Source organism: Amphiprion ocellaris, chromosome 11 (genome assembly GCF_022539595.1).
Source record: "Amphiprion ocellaris isolate individual 3 ecotype Okinawa chromosome 11, ASM2253959v1, whole genome shotgun sequence".
In the NCBI taxonomy this organism is placed as follows: domain Eukaryota; kingdom Metazoa; phylum Chordata; class Actinopteri; family Pomacentridae; genus Amphiprion; species Amphiprion ocellaris.
The window spans coordinates 13,590,748-13,617,262 of NC_072776.1; the positions used below are offsets into that span (position 1 = coordinate 13,590,748).

At 39.7% G+C, this 26,515-nt stretch overlaps 3 protein-coding genes across 3 annotated transcripts; 1 reads left to right on the forward strand and 2 right to left on the reverse strand.

Moving 5' to 3' along the window:
• Positions 1-863: 863 nt before the first annotated feature.
• On the reverse strand, positions 864-7,372 carry sowahca (sosondowah ankyrin repeat domain family Ca). Its single transcript, XM_023294216.3, has 4 exons — positions 6,870-7,372; positions 6,068-6,441; positions 5,516-5,905; positions 864-4,778 (listed from the first exon to the last, which is right to left on the reverse strand). Exons 1-4 carry the CDS (start codon positions 7,219-7,221, stop codon positions 4,311-4,313), a joined length of 1,584 nt encoding a protein of 527 aa, XP_023149984.2. The 5' UTR covers positions 7,222-7,372; the 3' UTR covers positions 864-4,310.
• Positions 7,373-8,901: 1,529 nt separating this feature from the next.
• On the forward strand, positions 8,902-19,562 carry septin10 (septin 10). The gene is made up of 10 exons (XM_023294217.3): positions 8,902-9,060; positions 10,129-10,243; positions 10,685-10,880; positions 11,064-11,250; positions 14,688-14,849; positions 15,277-15,373; positions 16,085-16,253; positions 16,367-16,499; positions 16,984-17,162; positions 17,519-19,562. The coding sequence occupies exons 1-10, from the start codon at positions 9,031-9,033 to the stop codon at positions 17,532-17,534; spliced, it is 1,284 nt and encodes a 427-aa protein (XP_023149985.1). The 5' UTR covers positions 8,902-9,030; the 3' UTR covers positions 17,535-19,562.
• Positions 19,563-20,534: 972 nt separating this feature from the next.
• LOC129350046 (septin-10-like) lies at positions 20,535-25,673 on the reverse strand. Its single transcript, XM_055015364.1, is given in 8 exon segments — positions 20,535-22,579; positions 22,936-23,114; positions 23,600-23,694; positions 23,697-23,731; positions 23,845-24,013; positions 24,723-24,819; positions 25,247-25,408; positions 25,668-25,673. Coding segments are annotated over 8 exon segments (759 nt in total). The 3' UTR covers positions 20,535-22,563.
• Positions 25,674-26,515: the final 842 nt, after the last annotated feature.

A 26,515-nucleotide genomic window follows, 5' to 3' on the forward strand; every position in this document is an offset into this window, starting at 1 on the left:
CTTGCTTGTGCTGTATCTACTCTCAGATGTAGGTTGTTTTGGATAAAAGCATCTGCTAAATAGAATTGTAGAACTGTAGACATAAGGATGTGCTTTGTCGTGCTGAAACATCAAACTATGTTGGTCAATAACTAGAATAACCATGGGTGTGAGGATTCCATATTGATATTATTTGGCATCAAAAGTGCCATCATGCAGATGCATGCGGCCACATCCCAGCCCATACTATCATTACGCTGCCTCCATGGGCGACTCTCCATATGACAAATATCTGCATAGCAAATCAGCATCCTCCATGTCAACAGCCTATTCTTATCTTGTTTTTGTTTGGGTTTTTTTGGCATCTGTGGCATTGTATTGTTTAAACAAATCTGTTTTAAGGTGGACTTTTCCAGTCACTGGTAAAAGGAGTGTCTTGTACTGGTCAGACCATTATTGTTCCTTAAAGCCACACCTGACTAGGCAATGAACTCAGTGGTTAAGAATTTGGCACAGGTTGAGCATCTCAAAAAGTTTTGGTACACAATTGCCATAATTTACCTCTTTCTAATGACAACAACAGAAGCACCATTTTTTAAAAACTTTTTTCTCTAAGTCACTAAAAAGGCCCTTTGCATGCTGCATTCAGATTTTAGTTCAATGTAACACATATGCTTTATATTTGTAAGCAGTTACTGTATTTAATATGACACACAAAATCACGACAGTCTGGTTCCTCCATTTGGTTTGAGAAGTCACATATTTAGAGAAATGACAACAGCAGGCTCACTCTGTAACTCACTTCTAGAAAACCTGTTAACTTTTATGTTGACCAAAAGTCACGTTAAACTGGATGCAGTGCTATAACACAATAAAACATGAAAAACTTTGATACTTTTTATTGCCACTCTGTGCGACAAAAGAACACCCGGGTGACTGTGTAGATTTGTTTTTAACTTGATGCCTATTTGGCACTGTCGGTCACATGTCAGGCTTTGTGTGAATGTCATCATCACTGTGGTAACTGATTCGGGTGAAAGCAAGAGATGTGGATAGGCTGGACATGGATTAGTCCAACAGTGGAGGCCCCAGGCAAAAAAAAGTTGGCACAGTTTCCGTGAAAAGATGGCAGAGGAATTTACATAATGGGCATTACTCCCTTCACTGTGCATGTAGGTCAGTCGCTGCAGTCAGACAGTCTCTCCACTCTGCCCTGATCAGCAGTCAACTAATAGACCGGCTGCCTACGGCAACTTTGGATGCTGCAGGGCCAGAAAAAAAGATCATCACTTGTGACCTCTATAAATCTTTTCTGACTTGTAGATGAGAGAAATATCAGAGAAGCATCGAAAGAGCATACTCTGAATTGAAAGCATTGACTGTTATGTAAGCAAAACATTGTACGTGAACTGCAGTAACTGTTTACATGTAATCCTGCTTTTACATGGTCGATTAGGTCTGGTAATCACGTAGAAGAGAACAGGCCCAGACAGGGTGCCAGAAGAACATCAGTGCCACAAGAGGATTGTCAGAGCTGTAGTTATCTGTTCCGTCCCAGGCACCGAGTACATTGACTGGAAACATACCATATCCTTCTCACACATATGATGGCTTATACACATCCTTCTGCTTCTCATATTTCTTTTATCCTCAGTGACATGCTGGTGCGAACAGGCTCAACAACACGCCTAACAAGGCAAAAAATCAAAAGCACTTGGCCTCTGCCACATCTCATCGAGCATAATAAACTGGTAAAACCTGGAACAACCTCCTATTTGCAGTTTGTGGTTGTGAAATTGTGTTACTTTGGTTTACATCCCAACCACAACAACACTGGACCGGTGTAGACTTCAGTTCAGATCACTCTGAATTTCATTAATCTTGTTGGGAGTTTTGCTCTTTGCAACAATATAATCACACACGGAGACACAGCACAGATGCAGAATGAGAACTGGCTGTGCATACATAAAGCTGCTATGTGGGCAGCTTGTGGACAGGACGTTGTGGATATACTGTAAACGCTGGAGCAGAGCTGGAACAGTGGGTGATCAGATCATCAATTATTCAGCACCACCAGACAAGGACAATCACTTGGTGTCAGCAGGAAGAGCCGATGGAACAGCTTGTTTCAGATCAATCTGACTGAACTTGACAGAAGTATTCACGATTGTTTTTATTTTTTAATGAGATCTCTTATTATCTTGGCTTGAAGCTTGGCTGCTGGGACTGTTATCCTATGCGTTAATTATATTTGTTGCGAGAGTACAGTTAGTGTTCCCAACTTTAGTTTTATGCAAACAATTATTGCTTTATTTCACATTTAAGAATGAGTAGAACGCTGAGAGTGGCTCATTGACAGTGATTTCACACCACAGAAAAACTTCACAGTATCTCACAAATAAGACAGACACAACTATTTACAGACATATAAACTGCACAGTGCAGAGTATTTACATTTCTTCAACTCATGTAGCTTAGAAAGTAACATTAAAGCACATCTGTATATGACAATTCTACATTAAAAGGGTCAACCGTACAATTACATGAGGCCCAGTGATTTAAGTAGAAAGGTACAAAATACGAAGGGAACATTCATGAAATCCAGGAAATGTCTTTCAGTAAGTAAGGTTCACATATTTGGGAAACCAGTTAAAAGTTGCTGTGCTCATCAGCTAAACATACAGCATTCTGATAGACTCTGTACTATTAACAAATAACACAGACATGAGTTAAGAGCAAATGATTGTAAGGTTTAGACACAAGGGGAAGATATAAACCCTGTAAAATATCATATGATGCAGTTGATTGCATATTTACCGTAAAACTGATCCACGTTCTGTCTATGGTTGTCTTGAAAGCAATCTAAACTCAACTACTTCTCCTTAATGAATCTATTTCCCCTGTGGATTTTTAGTAAAAATCCTGCATGAGACCTGCAGGAACTAGTAAATCTGTGTCATATTTATTAATCATTTTTGAATTGAAAAATAATCAGATATATAGATTTGAATGTCAGAAAACACTAAACACTGCAATTGACTTCCAGAGGCCAAAGCCACTTACAGCACCCCAAAACACACACACACACACACACACACACACACACACACACACACACACACACACACACACACACACACACACACACACACACACACACACACACACACACACACACACACTTTAAGTAATGTAATAAGTGAACCAGTTTCAGAAAATTTGAGGTACATCGTAGTCAGTAGAAAAATGTATACAAACTATGTGCTCCCTTTGCTTCCACGCTGTACAACAGCCTCAATGTGAAACTGATCAGTGTTTTGTATAAATAACTGGATCAAACTAAAGGTTTTCTGGAAATATCTCCCCATCAGTGTCACTAACTCTTAACCTTTTTACTCTCTTTTTGGTGCCATTTATTGATGAACAAAAATGGAAGGTACAGGAAAAAAATAGACTATGTATCTAAAGGTGCAACAATGTGATCACCCCTTTAATTATATATCTACAGCTTTAACTTTTGAGAATGATGTGGGGCCAAAAACGATGGTTTTCGTTCATGCGGTTTCTTCCCATAATCACCTAAAAAATTTTCAAAGTGACAAGTGCAAACATGATGACTGTACACCGATACAAGAATTTGTGGTTGAAACTGTCTGAATATTAAAATCTGCTACTTAAAAAATAAAAACATTTGTTCACATTATGTTAAAAAAAAGCACCATCCAGTTACAGGAGGCTGAAATACAGAAACTGAGCTCTACAAATATATTACTCTGCAAACAGAAACACCGTTTTGGATAAGAGTGTGGATTGAAAACCGAAGTGCTTTTTTCAAATTCCACACAATGCCAAAACTAAAGTGAAAACATGACAGTGCTGCATGTCGTTTTTGCATTTGTGTCAACATCACGCTAATGCAACTTGCTTAACTAAGATACTTGGTGTAATGTTTGCTACCTGCTCAAATCAGTTCTAAAAAATATAGGAAAAACAACGTGCAAAAATCAAGTTTTAAATCGTTTCACAGATCTGTAGCTCAGCTTTCAATCAATGAATCGCCGTGGCAAATAAAATGCTATGTAAACCTCTCCGTCATCAACAACAGTCTAACAACCGCAATAGGAATAAAAATAAATTAGAGATCTACAAAAACATACATTTATAGTAGTTCCTGTAAAATCCTATAATAATAAAACTTTAAAATCAGCTGCTTGTTAGGATGTTAGAGTGTGTACTATGAACTGCTGTAATGAAAACATCTGACCAGTCATACTACAAAGGTGAGAAAACTACAATTCCAAACATGATCGCTGGCTCTGAGTGGTGTAACTTTATCCAAACAGGTTGGACAGTGGCCTGGTTCGGAGAGGACTGCTGGGTAGGTCCTCTCCTCTTCCCACCTCCCCCGTGTCCCTGAAGGAGGCGCTGTGGATGATCTGGGCTCGGTGGCGCGTGGCTCGGTGCAGCCGGGCGTTCAGCCGACTCAGGGACGTCTTCCTCTGCATGCCAGCCTTAACCTTCCCGGTCCCTGCTGCCTCCTCTGCCGCCTCTGCCGGTGGGTTCAGCAGCCGCAGCGGGTTCAGGTTGCCCTGGAGGACTCTGGGAAACCTCCAGCCGCGCCCTCCGCCACTGCTGCCGTTCACGTTTTCACTGTCCGACTCGGCTCCCGGTGAGGTGACCACTCCCTCCTCCTGCAGGCCGGCGGCCAGCGGCGAGGGAAGGTACTGGATGGCTCGTCTACCGCTGTAATCTCGAGCTTCAGGGTCTGCCTCCCAGTCAGACAGCAGCACACGGACCACCTGACAAACAGCACATCACAAACAAACGTCAGGCTCTGATGCCTTCTTTTTAATGATATTCAGTCAGAATAAATTGGTGCTTTAGTGACAAAAATTCAACTAAAATACTTCACATCTGTAGCTATAATATGAAAATCCTGACACAATCCATACATTCCTGACTGCAACTTCAACATGTTTGTTACCTAAGGCAGAGACAAATCAGCAATAAATAGGAGAACTGCAATAAACTTTTTTCTTAGCTTTTTCTAACATCATTCTATGAATTACCCATAATTTTAATGAGGACACTTCCAGCTGGCGTATTATTAATTTATCAGCAGATTCCCAGTATAACACCTCCATCCTACACTCTAGCTGACTAAGCTATCAGTTCAAAAGGTATGCTGGAAGTTTTCTACTGCAATGTTTAGCTCCATCCAGACCAAAACACTGCATGCACATTTTGCTGTTGAGACAATGATTGGACACAATGTCTATGGAGCTTTTTCAACCCTATTTTGAAACTAAACACTCAGTGTGGACTGAATTCTCTGCTGTCTCAAATGCATACTAACTGATTGAGCAAAAAAAAAAATGCAATAAGTGCTTCTTTCAGTTCAGTTAATTTGTCTTGAAACAAACTTTTGAACTGATGATTCCAACTTGAGCAGACACAGTGTAGGTAATTATGCTCTGTTTCCCTGAGCAGGTGCAACACATGACACCCCACTCTCACCTCCATCCCCGCAACCCACCTGTGTGTGTCCATGCATGGCAGCCAGGTGTAGTGGTGTGTATCCAGCACTTGATCTCACGTTTACGTTCACAGGTATAGTGTTCTCCTTGGCAAAGGCCAGCAGCTGGGAGAGCAGCTCAGCTTTGCCCTGCTTAGCCGCCCAGTGGAGGCAGGTAAAACCCGTCACAAAGTCTCTCTTGGTCACCAGGCTGGGCTCCACAGCCAGCAGCGGCTGGAGACTTTCCCACAGACCGTCTGAGGCGCACAGCATCCACTCGTGCTCGAGTGGGTCCAGGGTCACCGAGGCACAGTCCTCATCAGTGGCTGAGGAGAGGAGGGAGGCTGAGTCGCCATCGCTCCTCACGGAATCCCGGAGGCGTGAGCCACGGTTGATCATAGACCTCCGAACCTGCAAAAGGAAGAACATAACAAGTGGTGGATTTGGTCAATCACACTATGTAATACGGTGATTATTTAGAAAAGCAGTGCCATCATATTGTTAGGCCCTGTAGAGCATTGTCTGAAGTCACAATGCAACAACATTTCACACCACAGAAGCACAGCCTCCTACCTGAGGAGAACTACTCATCATCAGCTCTATGAAGTTCCTGCGGCTTCCCTTAGGTGTGTTGATATCTCCAATAGCTTCCAGCCCCTCCAGTGCGCTGTCTTCAGACAGGCAGCTGGTCAGCATGGCCCGCTGGGACCCTTTGGACACCCTGCGTGCTCCTCTGATCTGCTGGTTGTTGGAGCCTCCAGAGTGGGCCTGGTCCAGATCTGGAATCCCAATAACTGGGGCCGACTCTCGCCTCCTCCTGTCCCTCAGCTTCACCTCCCCTCCACCACCAGGTGCAGAGGTCTTGCTCTGGGAGGGGGCTGCAGGTTGCTCATTACCATTTGACTGTTTGTCATTGTCCAGGCTGGCAGACTGTGGATTTTGTGCTCCTGTAGGAACATTGAGTTGATTTTTTGTAATTATGATACGGTTTCATGCAGTTTATCGGATACATGTTGTTAAAATGGACAGGCCGTTGCATGAGCTTAACATGGTGTTTCCTGCACAGGAATAAATAAAGTGTGTTTCTTTCTCTTGGGGTTAGCAGTAACCTGATTTGTTATGGGTTTTGGCATGGAATAGGTCTAAATTAACACTGCTACCAAGATGGTAGGTGTTGGCCTTCAAAACAATGGCCAAACCCTTATACTTCACTGTGTTGTGATACTACTCAGTGGGCCAACCAGGCAGTAACATCTAACCAAATAAATAAAGAAACATACAGATAGAAATAGACACATACACTAGGTTACAGGAGAAAAAAACAATCAGATGGATAAAAAATAAATAAAAATCACAATAGCTGCGTCCCCCTCACCTGTTTGCTGTGTGTTTTCAGGATTGCCGTTGACATAATTGTTGTCCAGTCTCTCCTGGATGTTACCGTTACACTCCGCGTGATCGTGGCCGTCTGCGTCCGAACGCATCACCGACTCCGCGCTGCCTTCACTGCTCAAACACACAAATTTCACGCCGTCCTCCACTTTCACGAAACCCACGCTGTCAACGATGCGTTTCAGCACCTCGCGATCCACCCCTTCCTTTAACTGGTCGTTTTCCTCCCGAAGTGATAGGAAATGATCGATCAGCTCCATCTGTTGGACCCTCCCTCCTCTCTCCAGCAGGAACTCGTGCACGGCTTGCTCCGTGCACCGGGACGCCATCATCATCCCGAAGCGGCCGAGCGGAGTGCAGAGGAAACAGTGTTGGTAAAACCGGAGCGCGTTAAAATGAACCCATGTTGACGCTCATTCACTTGTCGATGACAGCATCTTCTCCTCGGGCCTCCTCCTCTCCTCCATGGGGACGACAGTGTCGGGCTCTGACAGGTAGGGGGCGTCGCGACTCTCCACGGACAGTCATGCTGCGTTCCATTGCTCAGCGTAAAGTCAGACTTCCAACGACTAGTGTTATTGACCATGGCATTTTGGAGACAGTGGTTTTATTTCATATGGCAGAGAAATGTAAATATATTTTGGCCAGGTATTCAGCAAATAACTGATTTACATATGTAACAGTTACAAAAAAATCTGTTAGTAGACTATTTAGGGTAACCCCATATATTGTGTAACATCCATAAAACAAATACAGAAAAAGTCACTATCTATCTATCCATCTATCCATCTATCTATCTATCTATCTATCTATCTATCTATCTATCTATCTATCTATCTATCTATCTATCTATCTATCTATCTATCTATCTATCTATCTATCTATCTATCTATCTATCTATCTATCCATAATAAATTTATTTCATTACAAGGGTATTTCACAATTTATTATCATTCTTTATTATTGTTGTTGTATATTATTGATGTTATTAGGTTTTTAATTTTTTTTATTACATATATGTGTGTGTCAAAATCAGTTTTATCATTTGCACTACTGTGTTTATAGCAATTATCATTTTGCACTACAGTGTTTATATATTCCTTTCTAGCTTTAAATTTCTGTATATATTGTGTTATATTTAATTTTATTTTATTACTAGCAGTGAATACGAACAAGTAGAAAACTTTTCATAAAGAATTTCTTTTTTTTTTTTTTTTACAAGGGCAAGTTTGTTAGTCAATAAACAGTAAGTGGAATTATGTGCAACACCATTATTTTCCACATCACAGGAATCTATGCAATGCCCGAATTTCCACATATGGAAGAATCGTTACACTATCACCAGTGTTTCTGTGTATTTCTCGTTTGTTATTATTTTTTTACTTTTGTTCCTTACATGTTTGCAGTTTCCCCTTTTCTGTTGTAACACTGCAAGTTTCAATGTAAATGATTACATTGTATGTTATGTGAACCACTTGAAATGTGCAAAGGATAAAAAACAATCCTATTTTTAAAGGTGTGCATTATTGTAACACATGGAGGTGTGTACTTTGGGTCTCTGGCCTTGTTGATGAGGTCAGCTGCTGCTGGGAAGTAAAAGTTCATATATAAAATGTAAACTAAGCAGGTAAACCATTGCAGTGTTAAAAATGTTGTCAATGTTCGTAGTGTGCTGTGACTTTTCATGTCTGAAACCAGCATGGTAGCTACGCTCAATTCCGGTTTACACTTTTTCTGACAGTCCGCAACATAAACACTGGGAGCGACTGGGAAAATTAAGCTGCGCTGTACCATTATACAAAGAAGGGGTGTCGGATTGTATTAATGCAGCTAATTATTAATGTCTTGCTACATTTTCTGGAAAATTGTGTGCATATCGTGCTCCAAAAAAGTTTAACATTCAAATTTACGTGACAGTCGCCAGAATATTCAGGATTGTCGTTTAAAAGCGAAGTCTACGCACAAGCGTAGACTTCGCCTCATTCCTACATTGTTGTGAATGGTCCGGTCTGTCCAGTTGTCGACGGTAGACGCAGTGAGGCGGTCCTGACCAGGATTCTAAAAAAAAAGAAGTTGGTCTTCGTCATTGTTACTGCGTTATTTTTATTTTATTTTATTAGGGATATTATTTTCTGTCTAAAACTATGGCCTCTTCGGACGTTGCTCGGCAGCCGGTTAGTATTTTTCTCCTTGGTGGTTGACAAATGACAATGTTCTTGACAGTTGAGCAGGGAGTGTCCGGAGCTATCATTAAGTTAGCTTTCGCTAGCCGACAACTTCTTTATGGTTTCAAGTTATTGAAAACCTGCAAAACTCAACAAGTTAGACAGTGTAGAACTCAACAGCGTATCTGCACTTTTCCTCGACATATATCCACGTCATGAAGCGGTACTCATCAACTTAAGTATCTAACTTTGTTTTTTAGAGGAGTTTCTCAGTTACATCTTTCACCTTTCATCGCGGATGCTAACCGGCTAACACAACACTAGCCGTGCTCTATTAGATTATGAAAATAATTCAATTTTTCACTCCTAAACACACATGTGCTGCAGTTACTAATATTCAGTTCGTTAAAATTTTACTGTAGGTCAGCTACATAGTAAGTTGTTCACGATAGCTCTGTGGTACACACATTCATACAGCCATTTATTGGTATTTATGTCTATTTTCTGAATTAAATTTTGGTTGGACGCACTTCAACAAAGATGGATGCCCAGAAATAAACACTTTGGGTTTGTTTCCCACAAAAAAAGGAGTTTAGTTACCGAAAGTGAGATTAATTTCCTTAATGCCAGTAATTTGTTTCCTAACCAGGTCAGTGTAGAGCTGACTATTGATACTCAGGATATTTGAATAGTTCAGATGAGGACAGCTGAAAAGAGGCCTACATGAAAGCCCAGTTTAAGGAAAAATTATAAGCCACAGACTCTGTTTGAAGAGATCTAAAGTTTGTTTTTGCACAGTGGGAAAGATTTACTAATTTAGCATATTTTGACTTTTTTTTTTTTAATATGCCCATACAGACTTTCTGATTAAACTATACAGCATTTGTGAATTCAACAAAGCAAATAGATTTTACAAAACCAAAGTACTTGCTATAAAAATAGTAATGTACTGAGCTTGAGACTTGGTCACTTAATGTATGAATGTGTGGTTCCATTTGTAAATAAGTGCAATACTGAAATTTACTAGGTGCTGTATCTAAAGAGTGAACTGACTCTTCTGTGAAATTCATTCCACAGGATAAAGGAGTCCGTCCCCTGTCCCTCGCCGGCCATGTGGGCTTTGACAGCCTTCCAGATCAACTTGTCAACAAGTCCATCTGCCAGGGCTTCTGCTTCAATATTCTCTGCATTGGTACCTTGTTACACACATATGTATGCATTACACATACTGTTTATTTCAAAGACGGTCACGCAAAGTTAATTTTGCATTTACTTGGGTACATAGACACAGTTGACCTACCTCGATTTGCTGCCCTTATTAGGACTGCCTGAGCCTAAAAGCTCATTTGGTCCCCTAAGAATGTATGTTGATCACAGTGGCAGTGTGTGATAACTTTATATCAAATTTATCTTCTTGGCATTCTTGGTTAAATTAACTCTATTATGATTAAATGAATGCTTGTTCAATTCTCTTTTTCAAAATGTGGTTGGAAGTTCAGTCATTCTTACTTTAGAAAAGGATGTTTAAGAAGTACTACATTTATCAGGCACACTGCTGCTCAAACTGCAATATTGTTTCTCTGGACAGTTCCATTACTAAAGATTGCATCACATTTTTTTTTTAATGCTCTAGGTGAGACCGGTATTGGCAAGTCTACCCTGATGGACACCCTATTTAATACCAACTTTGAGAACTTTGAGTCATCCCACTTTGAACCCCAGGTGAAGCTGCGGGCTCAAACCTATGACCTTCAGGAGAGTAATGTCAGGCTACGTCTCACCGTGGTCAACACTGTGGGCTTTGGAGACCAAATGAACAAACAAGAGAGGTGAGCGAGTGTGTTATTGACAGTGAAGAAGTGTGACTGCCTTGATGTATTTATGCTTCTCTCAGTGGTGAATGTTGTTAAGAATGAGAGTGAGAATTTTTAATTTTCTGGTGTTGTGAACTATCTGTGTTTCCAATTCATGAAACCCAAATCACTGATCAGCACTATATGTGTGTCCCGTAGCTATCAGCCGGTGGTGGATTACATTGACAGGCAGTTTGAGAGTTACCTGCAGGAGGAGTTGAAAATCAAGCGCTCTCTTCACAACTACCATGACTCGCGAGTCCATGCCTGCCTTTACTTCATCTCCCCTTCGGGTCATTCACTGAAATCCCTTGACCTCGTCACCATGAAGAAACTAGACAGCAAGGTAGGAGACACACCATGGTGTTTGTGTGTGTTAAAGGGTTAACCTTTGTCAGGACAACAGGTGGCTTTTCAATGTTCCCTTTAATATATAATGCTGGAAATACAGTAGAATATTTGAAGGCATTGTTGTTTATCCAAGACAGGAAATATTTGTAATAGATAGAGAAATTACAACAATAATAGGCCACTGATTACAAGTGAGGGATGAGGTGTTTTTGCCATTCAAAGCCCTTTTGGGACATTGGATACGTAACATTTCTGGCTTCATCCATATGTTAAAGAGACAGCATTCTCTCATTCAGACATAGGTCACTTTTACTTGAATGCTCCTCATGGCCTTATTCAGATGTCTCTACCACAGTGACGTAGAGAGCCACAATATTTATTATACACGTTAAAAGATTAAGTCTAAAGTAATAGCAAGATTATCAAACTGTCCAAGTAACAAATAGCCTGGTTTACTGATATTTCTTTAATACTGAATTCTGTCCAGGTGTGATATAATCTAACGCCTACTTTACCAGCAAGAAAAACCTAAATATCTTAACAGTTGTGTAGGAGCTCAGGACTCAACCTGAACTGCTGTGCCATCCTAACAAATCATTTAACTGCATTTTATAAACTGTGACTCTGTGTGAGAGCTCCCCTGTCCGAGGTTAAGAAAAGTACACATTGTGAGTTGCTGTTAGATCTTGACTAATTCTGTCGCTATAAGGGGCATACTTTTTATTCTAAGTAATTAATGAAGTTAGTATTGTTGTTCCATGTGTGTAAATGCACACAATTCTGTTCCTTTGGAGATGTTCATATGGATCCTGCTGCTGTTTCATGCTGCCTGTATTTAATAAACTCAGAGGAAAGACTCCTTCGAAAAGCTAGAAGCAAGACCTGTAATCGTTTGTTGAAACCCAGACTACATTTATTATTAGGGATCTCATTAATCTGACTTGCTCCTGTCTTCAATGCAGGAAAGGTTTATTTTTCCGGAGATTTCATTTTGTAACAGCTCTGAAATTGTTGAGTAAAGTGAACGGTAGAAGTGTTTTTTGATTTTAGCAGCAAATGTGTCTTTTGTACCCTCTGTAAAGTTTTTTAATGTGAAGTACAATGCATGCCTATCCATTAATGCAGCGGTATGCAATTCAGATATGTGCCATGTTTAATATGATATGAACATGTTACCAGATCAAACCTAGTAAGATTGTCGCCACAACTTTAATGAAAAACTGACCGGGGTGCACATTCACACAAAAAGCCAACACTTTCAGATGCTATCAGATTAAAGAAAAGGAGTACATGTCTGAAAGGGACTTAATGTTAATGGATAGCTAAAAGAGACAGCTTATGAGTCAGCTTTACATTACTTTATATTAGAAGCTGACTTGTTTTACCTAAAAGTAAAAGAATAAGTAGTAAAACTTTAGGAGATACTGGCATCCAATATCAGCTGTATAATGAAAGCATCCCAAAGATGGATGTCTTCTGTGTATTAGAGAGTGCATTAATCTTTTAAGGAGAAGTTCCAAAAGCTTTTTGTTTGACAAAGCTCAGAATGACAGATTGATGAATTTGCCATAAAAATGACAGAATTGGGATTGTTGAAATTGCCTACTCAGTGAGCTAATGAGAAAAAGAAATTTGCATAAAACATTTACAAAGATAAATGCCTGTCTTAGAAGCAATGACTGGAAGATTTTGCTTTTTAGTAGAAATGCAAGGGGCACTGAGTGATCAGACATGAACATGACATGAAAAACTGATTACAAACCGATACGCGTGTGAGAGACGGCAAGGATTTCTGTCTGAGCTACTGTGCTGTGGTTGTTTTTATGTCTGACTGTTGGAAAAGGTTCACCATCAAACCAACTAAACCCCCTCCCATTGCTCTTGAAGTGGTCAGAAACTTTCCCATGCTCTCTGTGTGTAGTGACTTTGTGTTTTTTGTGCGCTTTCGCTCCTCCGGAGTGTCAGTAACCCTGGATTTGCGTGTGAAAGGACGAGAAAAAGCAGTGGAATGCTGTAATCACCTCACGCACACACACTCGAGTTGTCCTTTTGTGCCACTGTACAGATACACACAGAAAGAGCCAATTGTTGATTCTGCAGCAGTGACAGATAGACAGTCACTCACTCAGACAGCTGTTGGAACAGATCTCCGAGCATTGTTTTGTTTTCTCTGCTGGGATCAGCGTGTGTTCTGTATGTGTGTACGGGTGTGTGGTCTGGCCCAGAAGCTTGCCTGGTGACAACAACTCATTCCAAGCCTCTCTTTGGTCTGACGAGATGACAGACAGACAGGAATGTGGGATGCCTTGGACAGCAGATTGAACTGCTGGGCCAGAAATAACATCAGAAAACATGGTTTATACAACACTTATCTAAAAACAGCGTAGAAGGATCTTAGATAAAGAAAAGCAAATATAGTTAAATTTTTCTTGAATTTTTGCGTTACTGATCAGACTAACAGATGTGTTTTTGAAGTGTCTACATATTCTTTAATGATATGTTGATCTGTAAAATTAGCTTGTTTTCGCTCCGTTACTTGATCCCTTTGGCATCCGGAACTGCTCTGTTTAGGGAAGTTGGCTGTATTAATTTGAAACTCCATACAAATTAAGAAATGTATTAGCTGCAACACGATAGTAGTTGAATGGGCTAAATATTAATACTGTCGATTTCTTGTATTGGGATGATTAGCAGTAAGTTGCCCCAAAAAAAAAGTTCTAAACTCCTACTACTTTAGCTATGATAAGAACTAATTCAAAATAACTAATTACATCAAAATTTCCTTTAACTTGTCATGTAGAAATCAAGTAGTTTTTGTGTTGATCTTGTTGTAGCTTATTAATTCTTAATTACCAGTCATAGTTCAATTCAATTCAATTTTATTTATATAGCACCTATTACAGGTCAAATTGTCTGAAGGTGCTTTACAGAACCCATATGTCTGAACCCCCAGAGCAAGCCCTAAGGTGACAGTGGCAAGAAAAATATCCTTTTAATGGGAAGAAACCTTGAGCAGAACCCAGCTCTTTATGTGGGGGGACCCATCTGCTGCTGGCCGGCAGGTTGAGAGGGACAGAAGAGGTGGAGGTGGAGAGGGAAGGGGAGATGGAGGGGGAATGTTTAGTGTTTCCTGATTTTGTGTAATCAGAACGCTGTTTGTTAATGAGATGATGGTTTGTCTAACAAGACAGAAGCTGATGTGTGACTCCTGTCAGAAGAAAGGTGTTATGAAAAATGCGACTGAATATAATGCGTCTGATGTATTGTTGCTTGTATTTTCAGAAATTAATTATATCGTCGGTTAATGAAATGTCTTTTGTAGTGACAAATGAACCGTCTTTTTGTCTGAAGCCAGCAGTTATGTGTAATAAATAACAACAGCTGGGGAAGAGAAAGCTGTTTGTCATGAGCATGTATCTCGTCCTGCTGTAGGTGAACATCATCCCAGTGATCGCCAAAGCCGACACCATCAGCAAGAGCGAACTGCACAAGTTCAAGATCAAAATCATGAGTGAGCTGGTCAGCAACGGTGTCCAGATCTACCAGTTCCCCCTGGATGATGAGACCGTAGCAAAGGTCAACACCACCATGAATGTAAGGAAACTACTCCTGTCTTACTCTTAACACCAGGGTCTACAGGTTGAGGTGAAAGTTTCTTGTTTAGAGGTTTTCTGGTTCACTTGTTTGGACCATTCCCGTATCTGTGCAACTGTTTTTATTTTCCTATTTAGTTCAGCTGCAGAATTGAACTTGCTTTGCTTTTGTAAGTGTCAGCAAGGTTTTAAAAATATAACTTAAACATGCAGAAACACTGTATGTGTGGGTGATTGTGCTTGTCTGTTTGGGAGGAAGAACTGCTGAGGGAGTTGATGGAAAGGGCAGCTGTGACTTAGTCAGTGTATAAATGTGCATGTTCTGTCTGAAACACATTCAGTTTTAGATGTACTCTTGTGGATCCAGCTATGTTAGACCTTTGCTTGTAATTTCTTTTCTAATGTATGTATTTCGATTATTTTTGCAGGGTCATTTGCCATTTGCTGTAGTAGGCAGCACAGAGGAAGTCAGCGTTGGCAATAAGATGGTGAAAGCTCGCCAGTATCCATGGGGTGTAGTGCAAGGTAGGAAGAATCATCGTGTGTTTGTATGTTTTTGTACAACTTCAGCAGTATGCTCAGGTTAGGTTACTTTATTTGTTCTGATCAGCAGATCTGGCCTCCATCCTAACTCACATTTAATAAAGAACACAGACAAAAGACAACATAGTACAAAGTGTTCAAGGTTCCAATAATTACTAAAATATCTCAAAATAAATATAAATAAAATTAAATTAAAAGTAAGTGTTGCTTCTGCTCCATCTGTGTAATATTGCAGTGACTTGTTCATCTGAGTGATTGCTGCTGGTTTTATCCTGCATTTGGGACTGAAAACCTTCTTCCACGAGGAAGAAGCTGAAACTTACAATGCACAAGATGTGAACTGTCCATTAAAATTGAGCCAGCCCACCGCTGTAACTGCTAGGCAGCCTTCTTCATCATCTAACAACTTGATTTAGTGAGTTTCTGTTCCTAAGGGCTTCCAAAACATGACAATAACGAAAATAATATTGCTGTTACACTGACACATCGGTAAATCAGACCCAAAAAAACACCCTCATCCTGCTTTTAGCATCCTAAAGTACATGATTCAATTTCTTTGGTTGCCACTGCAGACTTTCCATATCGTGGTTTAATTTTTTTTTTTCAAAAGTTCAAAGTTTACAATGTTAGATTTAATATCAGCTTGAGGGGTAACGGTATAATTTGTCTAATGTCTATCTATGTGTGTGTCAGTGGAGAACGAGAATCACTGTGACTTCGTAAAGCTGAGAGAGATGCTGATCTGTGTAAACATGGAGGACCTGAGAGAGCAGACACACACTCGTCACTACGAGCTGTACAGACGCTGCAAACTGGAGGAGATGGGATTCAAAGACACCGACCCAGAATGTAAACCTGTCAGGTGAGCCGTCCACTGACGAACACCGGCATCCGTCCATGCAAAGAAAAATGCACCGCTGACTGACATGACTTACAGCTGACCTGTGGATATACTGTGTGTGTGTGTGTGCATAGTTTGCAGCAGACTTATGAGGCCAAACGTCAGGAGTTCCTGGTGGAGCTGCAGAAGAGGGAGGATGAGATGAGGCAGATGTTTGTGCAGAGGGTGAAGGAGAAGGAGGCCGAGCTGAAAGATGCTGAGAGAGAAGTACGCAAACATGCACATAACAAACATGTAAACTGTCACATACACAACTTTTTACTTCAAGAAAAGCTGCAGCCATTGACTCTTTAGCCCGAGGGACGACTTTTGGTTTAACATAAACATAATTGCTTACTGTTGTAATTTCTTTAGTTGATGAAATGTTGCATCAACTAAAGAAATGAAAGTAGCTGTGTAGAGGTAGCTTTCTTAATGGTTTTCCTCTTGACAGAAGTCATTTATTACTGCACTCACTATATTTTTGAATAAATTTAAGCTTTTTTCTCCTTTCAGGCTGTTGTTTTGTTTTTCTTTTATATTCATGAGGAAATTATATTTATTTTTTATGATATTTTTTCTTTTACTGGATAATTGAAGTATGAAAAACATTCCCTCCCAATAAATAATTTTTTTTCCAATTTCACATTCAACCATCAAAGTGCGACTGTTGTTACGTAATCACGTGTATTGTCGTCTGTATTTGTTTCAGCTTCAGGGCCGTTTTGAGCAACTGAAGCGCCTCCATGCAGATGAGAAAGCGGCTCTGGAGGAAAAGAAGCGCCTTTTCGAAGACGACCAGAGCTCCTTCAGCAAGAGACGAGCTGCTGCTCAGCTCCTGCAGGCCCAGAGCCTCACCGCCAACGGCAAGAAGGACAAAGACCGCAAGAAGTAAGAAGCTTCTCTGAACACTGATGCTTATATCAGACGGAAAAATTCAGAATCCTTAATTTTGCATATTTGTGGGCAGTGATGGTGAAATGAGGTTTGTTGAGTCATCAGTGACTCACTGTTGGAGATTGGACATTGCCTTCTGGTAAAATGAATGTGGGGCAGAAAATTGGATTACCGCATAGATTGGTATACATGAACTCCCAGACTGACAGAAGAACAAACTGCATAAAAGACTAAAATCACAGCTGCATGGGTTATTGGTTTCATGGGAAATTTGCTTACAAAGTCATTGGACCACTGCAAACGGGCGCTTCAGTACATGGTTTGATTTCTTTTATTTTTCTCTCTTTCAGTTCTGGCTTCATGTGAAGACTGATGGCTCTGCAGTACGCTCCACTATGACCAGTGTAACCAGTGACATTCTCGCCACTTCCTTTCCAACCCTTTATGGCCAGTCTCCAACACAAACCAGCAGCAGTGTGTGAGCGCCAGCTTGCTTTGTGCCAAAGTTTATTGACTGCACCCAAGAATCATATGTACACTTGCCTCAGTGGTATTTTTAATCTTCTTTGTAGGTGTTATTCCTCTTTTTTGTAATGGTTTTATATTTATCCTTTCATTTTTATATAAACTTTTATTTTCATCCTTTTTAAACTTTTGTCAGTCTGAGGGACACCTCAGTGGACTGGACCTCACACAGCCTCCTCACTAGATGTAGTTCACAGATCAAAACATTTTGATAGGTACAAACGTTGTGTAAGAGACTTTCTATTTGACTGCCATATGTTTAGTGTCTAATAAGAGCACTCTTAACGCTTTACCACACCAAACAAGACTGTTATTCATTTATATAATTCTTGTCATTCATTCAAGCCCCTTTCAGACTTTAACTTCATAAGTTGAACTTGTTGGCAATTTTAAATGTTTGTCCCAGTGTTTAAATGGTGACAAATTCCCAATTTTTAAAATAAATGTTGCAGTCGCAGTCTGACAGCAATGTGCCTAGGAAGGTTTTCGTCAAAGCTCAAGTTAGAGTTGAGTGCTGGATTAATGGAGTAGCACAAGGTTACTCTTTTATTTTCAATTTACAAAGAAAAAAATAAAGATTCAGTAATCAAAAACACGTCAGATTAACCAATAAAACTGCGTTTCCTGCCATTTTGTTGTGGAGCAAAAGCAGAACTGAAAACCATAATAATCATCACCATCACTCCTAACTTCTCAGCTTTTATTCATATATATGAAAACCCAGCACAGTGCTTGGGATACAGCATGGATTTTTAACTACCGTATATTATATATCTGTATTATGTCACTGTTGGGTAAAAAACAAGCCTCACAAGTGAATAATGTATCACAGAATGGGAACTTTTCAGGGATGATTTGGCAAATGAGAAGCAAAGCTGTAAAGGTTGTTAACAAAGCCTCTGAGAATATCATTCTACTGCAAAATAACTTTTAAAACCCATCACTGTCTAGCAGTGTGACATCAAATACAGATAAAGAGTTGCAGCACAATGCGTAAAGTTTAAATATGTTTAAAATGTTCATCTGAAAAGGGCTCCAGTTGTATCGATAATCATCTCTGATCGTTGTTCAGAGGGATCCAATGCATTTATCATGACAGGGCATTATAATTCCTTATTCAGATATTTTTTGTGCACCTTCTTGATGTTGTAAAGGTTTTATCTGAACATATCAGCATTACAGAAAGCTGCAGCTGCCACGTTGATTCTCCTGAGGTTGTTCCAAACGGAAACAGTTGTTCCTGAACTTTTCACTTCTCTGCTGCTTTTTCACTTCCACAGTTTTCTAGGAGAGCGAGGCTGAGGCTTGGTTTGGGATTTAGGTACATGCTACAGCATATATTTATATATATTTTGTTTTACTTACTCCCTTATTTTTCCTATTGACACAAACAGTTGACGTTTGCAATCCTGTCTGTCTAAAAAAACAGCTGACTCATGGTATAAAAAATGGAATCATATCGAGTCGGTGTGTTTGTTGAGGGAGCAGAGGGAGGGGGGTGATTTTATGACTGTATTTTTGCATATTTCTATTCACTTTGCTCCGTACTGTAAAATGTTACAGGGCGTGAGACGCTGTGTCATCACTGCTCCACAGTAAACCAGAACACTGTGGTGCTGCTTTCCAGCAAAGTGTGATTTGTAAACCGACTCTCACTCACAATTACTGACACTTTAGTGCCTTATCTGTGTGCAACTTAGAAACACACTATCCACTTACTTATAGATCCAGGGAAACACACTGATGCCTACTGGAGAAAGGCTTGCCTATGACACATTTTTACTACACTTGTATTTAAGGAATAAACAGTGTTATTTGGGTGCTTTTTTTCCCCTTCTTTCTAAATAAATCTTTGTATTTTTGTCATGATATTTTGTGTTTGTTTTAAATGGTCCACTGTTGAAAAGAGTGTGTTTGCGTGCACATTGGTGTCCTGGTTTGGAACTAGCTGGGGATTTGACATTTTGAAACCTGGTTATTCATCTCTGTGTACAGTGTTCAGGTTTCTGGCCATCTGTTTCCAATCACATCTTGGTTTTCTACCATCTCAGCTGCTGTGTGAATATACAGGGAAAAGCTGTTTACATGCTACATTATTGTTCAGTATTGTGTTCATTTTTCAGGTGCACTTCTGGTATTTTTAAGTGATCTTAACCCTCGTGTCGTCCTGCGGGTCAAAATTGACCCGTTTTAAAGTTTGGAGATGTGGAAGAAAATTTATTTTCACAGTGAAACTTCTGATGTCCACATTTTCAACATTTTTGGGAAATCTTTGAACATATTTTGGTGGAAAAAAAATGTTTTAAATGTTTCTTTAAGAACATTCACACGAAAAAATCAACCAAAATCCAGTGAAATTCACTGGATTTTGGTTGATTTTTGTGTGTGAATGTTCTTAAAGAAATATTTTAAAACATTTTTTTTCCACCAAAATATGTTCAAAGATTTCCCAAAAATGTTGAAAATGTGGACATCAGAATTTCACTGTGAAAATAAATTTTCTTCCACATCTCCAAACTTTAAAACGGGTCAATTTTGACCCCAGGACGACACGAGGGTTAAGATCACTTAAAAATACCAGAAGTGCACCTGAAAAATGAACACAATACTGAACAATAATGTAGCATGTAAACAGCTTTTCCCTGTATATTCACACAGCAGCTGAGATGGTAGAAAACCAAGATGTGATTGGAAACAGATGGCCAGAAACCGAACACTGTACACAGAGATGATAACCAGGTTTCAAAATGTCAAATCCCCAGCTAGTTCCAAACCAGGACACCAATGTGCACGCAAACACACTCTTTTCAACAGTGGACCATTTAAAACAAACACAAAATATCATGACAAAAATACAAAGATTTATTTAGAAAGAAGGGGAAAAAAAGCACCCAAATAACACTGTTTATTCCTTAAATACAAGTGTAGTAAAAATGTGTCATAGGCAAGCCTTTCTCCAGTAGGCATCAGTGTGTTTCCCTGGATCTATAAGTAAGTGGATAGTGTGTTTCTAAGTTGCACACAGATAAGGCACTAAAGTGTCAGTAATTGTGAGTGAGAGTCGGTTTACAAATCACACTTTGCTGGAAAGCAGCACCACAGTGTTCTGGTTTACTGTGGAGCAGTGATGACACAGCGTCTCACGCCCTGTAACATTTTACAGTACGGAGCAAAGTGAATAGAAATATGCAAAAATACAGTCATAAAATCACCCCCCTCCCTCTGCTCCCTCAACAAACACACCGACTCGATATGATTCCATTTTTTATACCATGAGTCAGCTGTTTTTTTTAGACAGACAGGATTGCAAACGTCAACTGTTTGTGTCAATAGGAAAAATAAGGGAGTAAGTAAAACAAAATATATATAAATATATGCTGTAGCATGTACCTAAATCCCAAACCAAGCCTCAGCCTCGCTCTCCTAGAAAACTGTGGAAGTGAAAAAGCAGCAGAGAAGTGAAAAGTTCAGGAACAACTGTTTCCGTTTGGAACAACCTCAGGAGAATCAACGTGGCAGCTGCAGCTTTCTGTAATGCTGATATGTTCAGATAAAACCTTTACAACATCAAGAAGGTGCACAAAAAATATCTGAATAAGGAATTATAATGCCCTGTCATGATAAATGCATTGGATCCCTCTGAACAACGATCAGAGATGATTATCGATACAACTGGAGCCCTTTTCAGATGAACATTTTAAACATATTTAAACTTTACGCATTGTGCTGCAACTCTTTATCTGTATTTGATGTCACACTGCTAGACAGTGATGGGTTTTAAAAGTTATTTTGCAGTAGAATGATATTCTCAGAGGCTTTGTTAACAACCTTTACAGCTTTGCTTCTCATTTGCCAAATCATCCCTGAAAAGTTCCCATTCTGTGATACATTATTCACTTGTGAGGCTTGTTTTTTACCCAACAGTGACATAATACAGATATATAATATACGGTAGTTAAAAATCCATGCTGTATCCCAAGCACTGTGCTGGGTTTTCATATATATGAATAAAAGCTGAGAAGTTAGGAGTGATGGTGATGATTATTATGGTTTTCAGTTCTGCTTTTGCTCCACAACAAAATGGCAGGAAACGCAGTTTTATTGGTTAATCTGACGTGTTTTTGATTACTGAATCTTTATTTTTTTCTTTGTAAATTGAAAATAAAAGAGTAACCTTGTGCTACTCCATTAATCCAGCACTCAACTCTAACTTGAGCTTTGACGAAAACCTTCCTAGGCACATTGCTGTCAGACTGCGACTGCAACATTTATTTTAAAAATTGGGAATTTGTCACCATTTAAACACTGGGACAAACATTTAAAATTGCCAACAAGTTCAACTTATGAAGTTAAAGTCTGAAAGGGGCTTGAATGAATGACAAGAATTATATAAATGAATAACAGTCTTGTTTGGTGTGGTAAAGCGTTAAGAGTGCTCTTATTAGACACTAAACATATGGCAGTCAAATAGAAAGTCTCTTACACAACGTTTGTACCTATCAAAATGTTTTGATCTGTGAACTACATCTAGTGAGGAGGCTGTGTGAGGTCCAGTCCACTGAGGTGTCCCTCAGACTGACAAAAGTTTAAAAAGGATGAAAATAAAAGTTTATATAAAAATGAAAGGATAAATATAAAACCATTACAAAAAAGAGGAATAACACCTACAAAGAAGATTAAAAATACCACTGAGGCAAGTGTACATATGATTCTTGGGTGCAGTCAATAAACTTTGGCACAAAGCAAGCTGGCGCTCACACACTGCTGCTGGTTTGTGTTGGAGACTGGCCATAAAGGGTTGGAAAGGAAGTGGCGAGAATGTCACTGGTTACACTGGTCATAGTGGAGCGTACTGCAGAGCCATCAGTCTTCACATGAAGCCAGAACTGAAAGAGAGAAAAATAAAAGAAATCAAACCATGTACTGAAGCGCCCGTTTGCAGTGGTCCAATGACTTTGTAAGCAAATTTCCCATGAAACCAATAACCCATGCAGCTGTGATTTTAGTCTTTTATGCAGTTTGTTCTTCTGTCAGTCTGGGAGTTCATGTATACCAATCTATGCGGTAATCCAATTTTCTGCCCCACATTCATTTTACCAGAAGGCAATGTCCAATCTCCAACAGTGAGTCACTGATGACTCAACAAACCTCATTTCACCATCACTGCCCACAAATATGCAAAATTAAGGATTCTGAATTTTTCCGTCTGATATAAGCATCAGTGTTCAGAGAAGCTTCTTACTTCTTGCGGTCTTTGTCCTTCTTGCCGTTGGCGGTGAGGCTCTGGGCCTGCAGGAGCTGAGCAGCAGCTCGTCTCTTGCTGAAGGAGCTCTGGTCGTCTTCGAAAAGGCGCTTCTTTTCCTCCAGAGCCGCTTTCTCATCTGCATGGAGGCGCTTCAGTTGCTCAAAACGGCCCTGAAGCTGAAACAAATACAGACGACAATACACGTGATTACGTAACAACAGTCGCACTTTGATGGTTGAATGTGAAATTGGAAAAAAAATTATTTATTGGGAGGGAATGTTTTTCATACTTCAATTATCCAGTAAAAGAAAAAATATCATAAAAAATAAATATAATTTCCTCATGAATATAAAAGAAAAAACAAACAACAGCCTGAAAGGAGAAAAAAAGCTTAAATTTATTCAAAAATATAGTGAGTGCAGTAATAAATGACTTCTGTCAAGAGGAAAACCATTAAGAAAGCTACCTCTACACAGCTACTTTCATTTCTTTAGTTGATGCAACATTTCATCAACTAAAGAAATTACAACAGTAAGCAATTATGTTTATGTTAAACCAAAAGTCGTCCCTCGGGCTAAAGAGTCAATGGCTGCAGCTTTTCTTGAAGTAAAAAGTTGTGTATGTGACAGTTTACATGTTTGTTATGTGCATGTTTGCGTACTTCTCTCTCAGCATCTTTCAGCTCGGCCTCCTTCTCCTTCACCCTCTGCACAAACATCTGCCTCATCTCATCCTCCCTCTTCTGCAGCTCCACCAGAACTCCTGACGTTTGGCCTCATAAGTCTGCTGCAAACTATGCACACACACACACACAGTATATCCACAGGTCAGCTGTAAGTCATGTCAGTCAGCGGTGCATTTTTCTTTGCATGGACGGATGCCGGTGTTCGTCAGTGGACGGCTCACCTGACAGGTTTACATTCTGGGTCGGTGTCTTTGAATCCCATCTCCTCCAGTTTGCAGCGTCTGTACAGCTCGTAGTGACGAGTGTGTGTCTGCTCTCTCAGGTCCTCCATGTTTACACAGATCAGCATCTCTCTCAGCTTTACGAAGTCACAGTGATTCTCGTTCTCCACTGACACACACATAGATAGACATTAGACAAATTATACCGTTACCCCTCAAGCTGATATTAAATCTAACATTGTAAACTTTGAACTTTTGAAAAAAAAAAATTAAACCACGATATGGAAAGTCTGCAGTGGCAACCAAAGAAATTGAATCATGTACTTTAGGATGCTAAAAGCAGGATGAGGGTGTTTTTTTGGGTCTGATTTACCGATGTGTCAGTGTAACAGCAATATTATTTTCGTTATTGTCATGTTTTGGAAGCCCTTAGGAACAGAAACTCACTAAATCAAGTTGTTAGATGATGAAGAAGGCTGCCTAGCAGTTACAGCGGTGGCTGGCTCAATTTTAATGGACAGTTCACATCTTGTGCATTGTAAGTTTCAGCTTCTTCCTCGTGGAAGAAGGTTTTCAGTCCCAAATGCAGGATAAAACCAGCAGCAATCACTCAGATGAACAAGTCACTGCAATATTACACAGATGGAGCAGAAGCAACACTTACTTTTAATTTAATTTTATTTATATTTATTTTGAGATATTTTAGTAATTATTGGAACCTTGAACACTTTGTACTATGTTGTCTTTTGTCTGTGTTCTTTATTAAATGTGAGTTAGGATGGAGGCCAGATCTGCTGATCAGAACAAATAAAGTAACCTAACCTGAGCATACTGCTGAAGTTTACAAAAACATACAAACACACGATGATTCTTCCTACCTTGCACTACACCCCATGGATACTGGCGAGCTTTCACCATCTTATTGCCAACGCTGACTTCCTCTGTGCTGCCTACTACAGCAAATGGCAAATGACCCTGCAAAAATAATCGAAATACATACATTAGAAAAGAAATTACAAGCAAAGGTCTAACATAGCTGGATCCACAAGAGTACATCTAAAACTGAATGTGTTTCAGACAGAACATGCACATTTATACACTGACTAAGTCACAGCTGCCCTTTCCATCAACTCCCTCAGCAGTTCTTCCTCCCAAACAGACAAGCACAATCACCCACACATACAGTGTTTCTGCATGTTTAAGTTATATTTTTAAAACCTTGCTGACACTTACAAAAGCAAAGCAAGTTCAATTCTGCAGCTGAACTAAATAGGAAAATAAAAACAGTTGCACAGATACGGGAATGGTCCAAACAAGTGAACCAGAAAACCTCTAAACAAGAAACTTTCACCTCAACCTGTAGACCCTGGTGTTAAGAGTAAGACAGGAGTAGTTTCCTTACATTCATGGTGGTGTTGACCTTTGCTACGGTCTCATCATCCAGGGGGAACTGGTAGATCTGGACACCGTTGCTGACCAGCTCACTCATGATTTTGATCTTGAACTTGTGCAGTTCGCTCTTGCTGATGGTGTCGGCTTTGGCGATCACTGGGATGATGTTCACCTACAGCAGGACGAGATACATGCTCATGACAAACAGCTTTCTCTTCCCCAGCTGTTGTTATTTATTACACATAACTGCTGGCTTCAGACAAAAAGACGGTTCATTTGTCACTACAAAAGACATTTCATTAACCGACGATATAATTAATTTCTGAAAATACAAGCAACAATACATCAGACGCATTATATTCAGTCGCATTTTTCATAACACCTTTCTTCTGACAGGAGTCACACATCAGCTTCTGTCTTGTTAGACAAACCATCATCTCATTAACAAACAGCGTTCTGATTACACAAAATCAGGAAACACTAAACATTCCCCTCCATCTCCCCTTCCCTCTCCACCTCCACCTCTTCTGTCCCCTCAACCTGCCGGCCAGCAGCAGATGGGTCCCCCCACATAAAGAGCTGGGTTCTGCTCAAGGTTTCTTCCCATTAAAAGGATATTTTTCTTGCCACTGTCACCTTAGGGCTTGCTCTGGGGGTTCAGACATATGGGTTCTGTAAAGCACCTTCAGACAATTTGACCTGTAATAGGTGCTATATAAATAAAATTGAATTGAATTGAACTATGACTGGTAATTAAGAATTAATAAGCTACAACAAGATCAACACAAAAACTACTTGATTTCTACATGACAAGTTAAAGGAAATTTTGATGTAATTAGTTATTTTGAATTAGTTCTTATCATAGCTAAAGTAGTAGGAGTTTAGAACTTTTTTTTTGGGGCAACTTACTGCTAATCATCCCAATACAAGAAATCGACAGTATTAATATTTAGCCCATTCAACTACTATCGTGTTGCAGCTAATACATTTCTTAATTTGTATGGAGTTTCAAATTAATACAGCCAACTTCCCTAAACAGAGCAGTTCCGGATGCCAAAGGGATCAAGTAACGGAGCGAAAACAAGCTAATTTTACAGATCAACATATCATTAAAGAATATGTAGACACTTCAAAACACATCTGTTAGTCTGATCAGTAACGCAAAAATTCAAGAAAAATTTAACTATATTTGCTTTTCTTTATCTAAGATCCTTCTACGCTGTTTTTAGATAATGTTGTATAAAACTGTTTTCTGATGTTATTTCTGGCCCAGCAGTTC

Coding starts and splice junctions, on each gene's coding strand:
- sowahca (XM_023294216.3), bottom strand. CDS start 7,221: ATGATGATGGCGTCCCGGTGCACGGAGCAAGCCGTGCACGAGTTCCTG. Junction 6,442..6,869: donor TGAAAACACACAGCAAACAG/GTGAGGGGGACG, acceptor ATGTTCCTACAG/GAGCACAAAATCCACAGTCT. Junction 4,779..5,515: donor CCATGCATGGACACACACAG/GTGGGTTGCGGG, acceptor GCTGTTTGTCAG/GTGGTCCGTGTGCTGCTGTC.
- septin10 (XM_023294217.3), top strand. CDS start 9,031: ATGGCCTCTTCGGACGTTGCTCGGCAGCCG. Junction 15,374..16,084: donor TCCATGGGGTGTAGTGCAAG/GTAGGAAGAATC, acceptor TGTGTGTGTCAG/TGGAGAACGAGAATCACTGT. Junction 16,254..16,366: donor CCAGAATGTAAACCTGTCAG/GTGAGCCGTCCA, acceptor GTGTGTGCATAG/TTTGCAGCAGACTTATGAGG.